We start from the raw sequence: 10284 nt of genomic DNA on the forward strand, positions 1-10284 counted from the left end.
CTTAGCATCACTAGCAGTAGTAACCACTAGTGATCCCAGGCAGTGTCACGTGGAGGCGGCACTACATTGCTGCCCAACCTGTAATGATAACTAACAATATATATTAACACTAACTGAATGGGCTTCAACCTTTAACAGGAACTTGGTACTGAAACCTTAACAAAGAAAGGTTAATACATGACACTATTGATACTATACTGTAAGACCTTGAGTCTTTCAAACAGGAACATGGTGTTGATGTGTAGATGATGATAGCCTTACCTTAATGCAACCAAGAGTATGTATCTCTTGATATAACCTAACCATGTGTATATGGGTATGTATGGGCAACCTTATGAGTGCACTCATTATATTAGGGGAACATAAATTGGGTCACCTATATGAGGAACATGTATGAATTGGGTCCCCTATATGAGGTACATGTATGAATTGGGTCCCCTATATGAGGTACATGTATGAATTGGGTCCCCTATATGAGGAACATGTATGAATTGGGTCCCCTATATGAGGAACATGTATGAATTGGGTGAGGAGGCAGGGCTGGTTGTTATGGTGTTGTATCAGTAGCTTATGAGCTGTTGAACATGCCAGACACTCCTCAGTTGTTTGATGCTGATCCTAATATCATAGACTCTGTATTTAGAGGGTTACTGGGTCAGAGGCCAGGGCTCGTAGCCAATCAGAGACAGTTTGATTTCTGTCATCGGATTCTGGAAGAGTGTCTATGGGGCGTGGCTTCAAAAGGATTGGGAGGGACAGAGGAAAAGGGAAAAGGGACTGGACAATTATTTAACATATTCAAGAAGAAGAAGAGAACTAGTTAGCCGAATAATAATAACTAGTATTGTTATTATTATTAATTATTAATTATTATTATTATACATGATATATTGTACGTGTCATTATATACATACAGAAACCTGTATACATAATTAATATCATTATTTTTGTTAAGGGTGCAGGACTGGGGTATTTAGGTTTGCTTCTTTTTATCATTACTGAAATGGAACAAATGCATTAAAAATTTTACCTTTTAAAAAATATTTTTTACAATTTGATAAAAGGTTATAAAATGTCCCGTTCATTCTGTAATGATCATCCCTTCGACCGCCATATTATGATTAAAAAAAAACATAAAAAGGAATTGGTCTAATACGGTATCACTTGTGCGCATGCGTAGTAGATCATCTTTGAGTGCTTGCTTGCTGGCTGGCGTTAGTGTCTGTCGTCTGTTCTTCTTCTAATTTCTGCGGTTAGTTATCCTTATCAATCCATCTCTCTTATTTGAGTTTTGTGACGTTAATATAGACCTGCTATAGCTATTCCGTGTATATTGAGTTCTGGCAGGACTGAGTCATCGTGACAGTAAGCCTATGGAGGATTTTCATCGTTCTAGACGGTAAGCTTAAATGTATGACTATAGCTACGATTATGCTGCATGATCAAAACTCACAACATTTGTCTACTATGATAATTGTATGACTCTTTTGTTATTTCTCTAATAGGGATTGTGACCCCAGCACGTCAACTAGGAGGTAATGTGTATGATAGTCTCGCCCCGCCCCTTCGCTACCTGCGGAAGAAGGGTCTGGAGACACGGTAAAAATGTGTGCAATGAAAACCACGTGGTTGGCTCTACATAATGTGACAGAGAAGACCAGATCAGTCAAAACAGCTGAAAGAGATGCTTTGCAGCTAGAATAAGACAAGGATAAAGCCTCTTGGACATCTCTTGCAGATTTGAGAGCAGCAGCTCTTTACAGAGCGCCATAATATTTACTTTTTATTGATGCGTTTTATTGTAATCACGGGACATTATTATTACGTCATAAGTGCGATGGCGTCGTAGTAAGGAGTATAATAATGCTGCTCTTAAACTTTGAGAAAGAATTACAGGCTCTTTCCTTCCTTTATTTGGTCCTCATTCTTCTTTTGTCTTAAACAGAGCTCTTCGGTCACATGACTACTTGTCCTACACGTGGTTTGAGCAATCTGATTGGGACGTGGATTTCTCTGCATGAAGCACACATTTTTACCGTGAGTGTCTCCAGACCCTTTCTCCGCAGGTAGCAAAGGGGCGTGGCGAGACTGTGTATGATATGATATATATAATAAAAATTTAACGGTAAAATCAGTTTTTAAAAAATTTGACACCAGCTAATACCTTGTTATTGCTTGTGCTTACTTTACTTTGTATTAGGTATCAAGCCATTAAAAGAAACCAAACATGGAAAGGCCCTTTATCTAAGAAGAAGAAAGGCATTGGTATATTCTATTTTTAATTTTAATTTATTCTTTTTGTTTCAACATGTAGATTTGACTTACTCCGCGACAGACTTTAAGCGGTTTTCTGCCTTTAGGCAACTTCTTGTCACATCAAAGTTTCACTATAATAAAGTGTTCATCTCTGGCAATGTCTCTATAGATGATGACATTTTTAAGACGTGTCCATTAAATTACCCAACTAAATGCCTCAAGTTAGTTTATTTAATTTAGATTGTGTTTGTGGGATAGCAGGGACAATATTATTGTGTATAAGATCCTTTAATGGAACCTCGCCTTTGTTATCCAATATGCTTTGAATGTTGTGATGTTCATTGTTAACATGTATTTTGCATCTGGTAGTTGTAAGTCTGTGGGAGAGCGGAATGATTTGATGAAAGATTTGAAGAGCATTGCCTGGGAAGATTTAAGATACAGGAATGTACCTGACAATGTGGTATGTTTTTAAAAGATTTTTAATTTCTATTTCTAAAGATGTTTCATGAAATAAGTTTATGATGCAGGGTAGCTGCTAAAATTCTAGGTGGAGAAAACATTTTAATACTTAGAACTTTTTACGACCTGGGGGCGTAGCCTCCAGGTCGTCCTATAATTGATTTCACCCACGTGCAATGCATGATTGTATGTTAATATACTATACTACTTCTAGTTTTATACACATATTGGAGTAATAACAAGCCTTAGCAACCACCTGCCCACATTTATTTATGTAGTGGATGTGGTCACAGTAAACAAAATGGCGGCTTACACAGAACAAAATTATGCGCTTTCTAACAGCATGAGAATATAGAGATACTGTCTAAAGACTTCTTTAGAAGCATTAGAAAGTAGGGATAACCTCCATAAGTCTTAATAGGGACCCAGCTGTACATGCAAGGTGGTGAAAACAATTATAGGAATATTTTTACACTGTTACACTTGTTGTTTATAGCCCATAGGAATCAAGGGACTTGCTGTTAATTTGCGAAGCATGATTATAAGTAAATGTGACAATGCTTCAGCAAAGTCATTTACATACTCCTTAATGGAGACGGTGAGAGCTTATTGCTTGTGTTCTGCACATGGAGAGCATTGCGATATGTAAGTTTTATTAGTTTTTTTTTTTTTTTGTGTGTGTGTGTGTGTGTACGTGTATTTCTTTGGTTTTTGTAGCTTTACTCCCAAGCTGACGAGCGATGTAGGTGGCTTTGAATTTGCCGTCAACATTCAACAGTCCTTAACACAGCCGTCATTTGATTCATCCAGTGATAGCAGCAGGAGCCCAACGAACCGGATGCAGTTGAGAAAGCTGGATGTTATACATGTGGAGCCGGAAAAAGATGAAGTTTCCCCTAGTGAAGTTGATCACATTTCTGAGTCCAGGTGGGGTAATAACAATAGATAATAGTAAAGATTACATGCTTTGAAGTAGTAGTAATAGACAATTGTGAAGTTTAATAGTATTACACCATTTTTAACTGATGGTAATAGTAATTGCTTGTTACAGTAGTTCATAGTGTCTATAAGTGTGAGTGTGTTTAAGGTACATTAGTCATGGGCGGTTGCAGAAATTTGGTTTGACCTGGGCATCAATAATTAGTGGGTGTGGTTCCATACAATTTTGCAAGGAAAATGGAAAATACTGATCTATAACTTCATTGAGATGGATTCTTAGCATAAAACAACAAAGAAGCCTGTTGAACTACCACAGTTTATACTGGATGCCCACACCAGAATCATGAATATAATTATTGGTCAAAAAGTCAACCTGGGCATTGCCCCCTATGCCCAGGCCTGCAACCGCCTATGACATTAGTTAAGGTACCTGCAGCATTCCACCTCAACAGAATGCAATGATGATTTACCTTAAAGGCGGATTTACAATATTACGCTAGTCCTGACGTTACGTTGACGCTGGAATAGAATCTGGTTCTATTCCAGCGGAAAGCATGCGTCAAAAGGTCAAATCGCCCACACTTTTGATTAAAAATTGACGGTACGCTGGCCTAATGTCATATTGTAAATCCGCCTTAAGTGTCTATTGTTAGTAAATAGTAATATATTATAGCAACACTCTTTTCCTTGAGTAAAAGCCGCTGGTTCTGTTTCATTTTTTATCCACAGGAGGGAGGCAACTGTGATTATTAAAATTAGTATTACCCTATATATAACAATAGGATCAATATCATTGGCTAATATATAGGAGTTTACCAGTATTGATAGGATAAAGCAGCTACTGAAGTGTGACTACTCTGTGATTAATAGTAATTATTACTTGAATAGTATTAAGGGCAGCGGCTATTTTGCTGCTTATCCAGGCCCAGGGGGATGTATTTGAGGGAGGTACTCTAAAGTGGCCTTTACTCAAGGAAATACAATATATTACATTTGGGTTGTATCAATTAAGTAATATTAATTGTAGTAGTGTTAAATTTCTATTGCTTGGTATTACATTAATGTCTGGTCTAGTGTGCCTACTGAAGATTCAAGTCCTTCAAGTGAATCACCTTATTCATTTACAGAACCAGGGACATATGACACTGTTTTATTAGTTGTAAGTTGTCATTATTGAAGTCTCTTGCCCTGTCTCTCTCGATATCCCTTTTCTAAATTTCTGTGTTTTTATAATGCATCCAGCAGAATAAGCTTCACATGACTATTGAGTGCATGTCCTAGCTCATTATCAATAAATGCATGCATCACATACTGATTGACCCTCAATATTATAACTTGTCATTTCTCTGTTAATGTGTACAGTGTATATCGCTCAATATTTTAAGTAATTTTATCAATTTTTATAGGGTATTCCTGATGTTGTTTTTATGAATTGTCGACAATTCACCATTGTGTCTGCTGAGGTATTAGTAGATTGAAGTGAAGTGGCATGTATATGATTTTTTCCCTAGGATAAGCATGTGAAAGAACTGGTTACCATTACAGGGCCACAATCAAGCGATGTGGGCCAATTACTTTTTTATATGTTGGGCATTTTCATCAGAAATGTATCCGTTCAGAACAATCAACAGCAGCTTGGATTATACATTGAAGGGGATAAGGTCAGTCATTGTGCAGCTGATAGTATTTTATGTAGCTTTACATCCAATAGATTAGTATTACATATGGACGGATCAATCGAGCAGTTGGAACAGATGAGGCGACTGTCCATTTTTCTGTGTCTAAATTTCATAACATTCTTGATGGAGGAGTTCTGCAGTCAGTGTGTTTGGCTATATTTTCAGTCATCAACATAATCTTAGATACAAAGTGAAGGGAAGGAATGTGAAGTTAACAGTGACCCTTATTAATTATTCATCATGTGACCTTGTTATTACTTTTGGTAATTTGTGAAGTAATAATTTTTATCGCTAAAATAAGTTTGAAGTGTATTCATCTTGCACCTACATGTATATAGGCCAGCCCTATGAAACTTTTGCCATAATACAACTATCACTACCATCATTATCATCTAATGCTACCACCAGGTATCTTTCTTTTTGTACATTCTCTTTCTCAATCTCACTGTGCTCTTAGTTATGATCTAGTTCAACATCCAGTTTAGGCTTGTAGCAACAACTTAATGTCCTACAAGAATGAATGTATAAAATGCTGTCAGGAGAATCAATATATTGGCTTTGAAATACCCCTAACATGTCAGTAGTGGCAGTACTTTTAGCATCTCCATGCAGCCTAATGGCTTTGGAGACCCCAGGTAGCACCACGTGGAGGTAGTACTGCATTGCTACCCACCTAACTTGAAGAGAATTGAAACATGTTTAGTTTATTTTGAGTAAATATTTTACCTTTGCATTAAGCTGATGTTAATTTGCTGCAGTCGGAACCTTCCAAATTGAGTGATCAATTTATACAAAAATAAGCATAATAGCTAAGCAAATTATCATAACTATGTAAGTTTGAAGTCAACTAAATCATAGTGATTTCTTGCATTCGTATGAAACAAATATATATTAAAGTCGGATTGGTAATGACAACCTTCATTGTGAAACAGTGATTTAAATGTACACCAAGAACGATTTTTTTTTAAAATTGAGAGTACTGAAACATGAATCTTCAATTGAAACACAGTTGCAGCAATAAAAATTTCATTTTCAGAAGCCCAAGTACCAAATTGGTTTAATTTTTTATGTAGTATATGAGCCCTCATTGCACTCACAGCATTTTCTCTAGTGATATTATGCATGTGTGGTAGTACTAAGTTTGATAATTCTAAGGCATTGTTGGTCATAAAGGTACAAATTGTTAATCTAACTAACAAGTGATATTTTTCAGTCCCAGTTACTGCTTTAGAAATAGCTCTGTAAAAACAGTTGCCATCTCCTTTTATTTTATGACAGATATAAGGAGATATTTCAACATGTTTAATAGTTTTAAGTGGATCAGTACCTATACTAACAGTCTCCCCAGTATAATCCTGTATTAGTAAAGCAGCAGCATTCATCCAGTCTGTGGAAGGTGTTTCACCTATTGCTAGAGGCACTGCATCTTCAGATTTGATGTACTCAACATCGGGAGACTTACCTCGGTTTCTAGGATTGAGTGGGCATGATCGTTGGTGTGAAGATTTTTCAATACTGCAAGTACATTTAACACTACTGATTATAAACTCTTCCAAATCACTATCTATACCAGAGCTATTCAAAATGCTACTATCATTATCATCGAAACTAGAAAGTAAGCTTTCATCATCATCGCTATCATTTAATATTATATTACATGTACCCTGATCAATTACATTATCATCTATTATACCTGAATGGGCAATCTCTGTAGCTAATGAGCCACACTCACTGCCTAAATCTTGATCAAAATCAGTTATGCTTAATTTACCTTTTTTTTTACTAATCTCATCTCGTTTTGCTTTTCTTTTACGAAATGATTTAGGTGTTTCCTTACCATACGTGTGACATGTCTTATGTTGCTCGACCCATAATTTACGTGCAGCTTGTTCAGATTGCCTATGCCTTTTCCTTGCCCTTCTTCCCTTACATTTAACATCACACTGTTTGACTTTTAATAGAGACTTAAACCTAGAAACATTTAATGCTTTTAATGCTTCAGCCATACCATCGAATCTGGGTAAGCTCATTCTGTCAAAAAGATCAAGTAACCAATGGTAGGCTGGCCCTTTGTGCACATACATCCAGGACATGTTACTTTGTATAAGCCCAAGTGAAGTAGAAACATAATAGTGAAGCATCTGTAGATTTAAATTTTTGGTTCTAAACTGCAGCAATACATTATGAGATGATTCAATTATACTAGTGTGGCAACAACCTAACTCCTCGTGAATAATTTGTTTTGATTTATCAATAACAGCTTCACATGCAATCTCGTAAGCAAGACTATGGAATGGACAGCTTAAAATATTCTTAGTTTTATATGGCTTACCTTGACATGTAATGTCACTTTTCTTACATTTTCCACAATCACACACAGTTAAATCATGAAAGAAACATTTCTCACCATCCCATTCATGCACATTTTTGGCATGGTACTTAGCTAGTGAGCGAAGTCGATCTATAAAGGCTTGTTGGTCACAGCCAACAGACTTAACTATAGCAGAGAAGTTTATCCTAGCTGCTTTAATAAAACCATTAGTAAAACAACCAATGTCATCCTTCATGCAGTGACACTTTACTGTAGCAATACCAGGGTGAGTTTTTTCATACTTTTTAACTTGGCTTTTTTTTTTAAATTTTTGCTTAGCAAGCGTTTTTAATCGCTTTTCATGATTTCGTGCAATGTGACCACTACACAAAATAATCCTGCAATTAGGAAAATTAGAAAGCAAAGCCTTTGAAGAAGTACTGTCATTATCTTGTACGTGAATGCTAATGTTCATTTCATCAGTTACAGCTTTTTTAAAAACCCACTCAGCCCCAAATCCCTCTGCAGATTTTGATGTGCCTTCAAACAATTCTTCTCCTGTTATATCATCCTTACCTCTTTGACTGAAATGTTTGTAGTACAAAAGCCCACCAGTTTGATAGTTTCGCAGAGTATATGTAGCATTTTGACTATGGTAACCACGTGTCAACCATGCAGCATCACCACATGTCACAGCATTCTTAAAAGACCCAAGCTCACTATCATTCTTCTGCTTCATTGATTCTTTTGCTTGTTCACACATGTCATTTAGTATACCCTTGACATGAGGGTACATCAAAGCTAATGTCTTATAATAAATTGATTTTCCTGCACAGTACATACCAAGGGCATTTTTAAGTACTTTAGCATATTGAGAATACATTGCACCTGAACATATAAATGCAACTTGCAGGGCAAGACCAACTGCTGTGCAGTTCTCAGTCTCATGCTTAATTGAGCTCTCAAAAGTAACACGTCTCTCAGCACAACCAGTACAATCATACTGTAAAGTAACACAACCTTGTTGACCAATCATACTAACACAAACAAGTTTTAACTTACCATGACATAATGGCGTGGCACATTTGGAACTTAAATTAATCTGATCAATAAATTTACACATTTGGCTTACTTGACCCAAAAAGATTGAATTACTATTAGGTAGTTCACCAGAGTTGCGTCCTTCAGGAGTATCCAAGTTGAAATCAGGATCATATTTTTGAAAATGTATTGGAGTGACCTCCATTGTTCCATCTGAATCGCTTTGAGTCTCCCTCTTTGGCGTAGCTGTCACATCATCAAGTTCCTAAAATACAGATGAAAAATCAGTCAAACTGAAATAAGACTGCCTGATAAGTAGTGTATATATATCTCATAATTATGACATCATCCTTTGATGTGGTCAGGTTTATATTTTTGTATATACCTTAAGCCTACTATTTTTAGCGTCTAATAAATTTAGCGATATTAGCGAGAGAGCTTTAAATCACTAAATTAAATAGATGCCAAAATAATAATTATTGATTATAATGGTTTATTATTTATAGTTAATTTGGTTAAAAACGCTAAAATTAGTAACACTAAACATGACTTTTTGCTGATTTCGCTAAAATTAGTAGACGCAAATAATAGTATAGGCTTAAGGTATTTAAATTTAATTAGTCAATAATGGTGGCCGGGAGACCTTATAATGATAGCCCTCAGGCAGGCTTTATTATGATCACATCATTGGACACCCATCTCAGGTCTATATTTTTTGTAAATAGACCTTGGTTTATGATGTGATATCAATTAAAAGTGCGGGGTGCCAGGCTGCCTACCTCATTTCTATCATCATTGTCGGTGATAATAGTAGAGGAAGTAGATGTCACAGCTGTTGAAGATCCGGTCCTGGCAGTCCACCTAGCCTTGTGAAGAGCTTCAAATCTTTTACTTTGTTTCCTTCGTGGCATTTTTAAATTGTTTAATTAGCAATTCACAGTGTGATGAAAAACTTGTCATCAGACAATGAATTCTGTGTTTATTCATGAAGTAGCTGATTCTTTTGCTGCAGTAAGATGGCTGCATATGAAAATAATAGCTTCAGGCCTTAAAAACCTTTAATATTATGAAATTAATAATTATAATTATTTATTTTGCAAATGAATTTTTCTTACCAAAAGAAACACAGAGTTTCTTTTGATAAAAACAAATTTCATTTTAATTTTTCGCATTACAAACTAAACATTAATTAAATTCCGAATTATAAATGATTGTATCATTGAACACTGAAAATGGTCTGTGCATTTATAAAAAATAAATTTATGAACCAAAAAAAATTAACTGAGTTGCAATTTTTTTGCAAATGAAGGAGAAGTAGACTTTCGAAATCTGTGACAGCATTGTACTAGATGACCTATTGAAATGACTAGAGTAATCATAGGGGAAACTAATAATCAAGAATATATAACATACATTAAGATCTATTAAAATACAATATCTCTAATCATAACTCTGAAATTGAGACTGCACCCTTAAGACATCAGACACCAACTTCATATGACTGATATCTGTAATGCATACAAACAGTTGGTAATATCACCTACAGTAGACCCACCACTTCATTAGCTGGTACCAGAATACATGCAATCATTTATC

The 10284-nt window shown here is 35.7% G+C and overlaps 1 protein-coding gene and 1 long non-coding RNA gene across 3 annotated transcripts; one reads left to right on the top strand and one right to left on the bottom strand.

Annotated features, from left to right (window-relative positions):
• The first annotated feature begins 1151 nt into the window (after positions 1–1151).
• On the top strand, positions 1152–5648 carry LOC109588716 (uncharacterized). 2 transcript variants are annotated; one of them, XM_020004833.1, is made up of 12 exons: positions 1152–1252; positions 1309–1399; positions 1506–1535; positions 2201–2265; positions 2315–2477; positions 2626–2719; positions 3215–3363; positions 3436–3645; positions 4732–4816; positions 5064–5120; positions 5169–5318; positions 5369–5648. In XM_020004833.1, exons 2-12 carry the CDS (start codon positions 1374–1376, stop codon positions 5528–5530), a joined length of 1191 nt encoding a protein of 396 aa, XP_019860392.1. In that variant the 5' UTR covers positions 1152–1252; positions 1309–1373; the 3' UTR covers positions 5531–5648. The 2 variants fall into 2 exon arrangements, with proteins under 2 accessions (XP_019860392.1, XP_019860393.1); XM_020004834.1 differs by having other exon boundaries at positions 1160–1249.
• Positions 5649–9877: 4229 nt separating this feature from the next.
• On the bottom strand, positions 9878–10278 carry LOC109588715 (uncharacterized). Its single transcript, XR_002188328.1, has 2 exons — positions 10102–10278; positions 9878–10042 (listed from the first exon to the last, which is right to left on the bottom strand). It is a non-coding gene; the product is annotated as an uncharacterized LOC109588715 (long non-coding RNA).
• Positions 10279–10284: the final 6 nt, after the last annotated feature.

The sequence above is a fragment of the Amphimedon queenslandica genome, unplaced genomic scaffold (assembly GCF_000090795.2).
Source record: "Amphimedon queenslandica unplaced genomic scaffold, v1.1 AMPQUscaffold_11911, whole genome shotgun sequence".
NCBI lineage: Eukaryota > Metazoa > Porifera > Demospongiae > Haplosclerida > Niphatidae > Amphimedon > Amphimedon queenslandica.

Excerpts from the sequence above, each read along its gene's own strand:
- LOC109588716 (XM_020004833.1), top strand. The coding sequence starts at position 1,374 with ATGGAGGATTTTCATCGTTCTAGACG. Across the intron at positions 1,400-1,505 it reads GATTTTCATCGTTCTAGACG|GGATTGTGACCCCAGCACGT; the intron begins GTAAGCTTAAAT and ends TTTCTCTAATAG. Across the intron at positions 1,536-2,200 it reads CCCAGCACGTCAACTAGGAG|GTATCAAGCCATTAAAAGAA; the intron begins GTAATGTGTATG and ends ACTTTGTATTAG.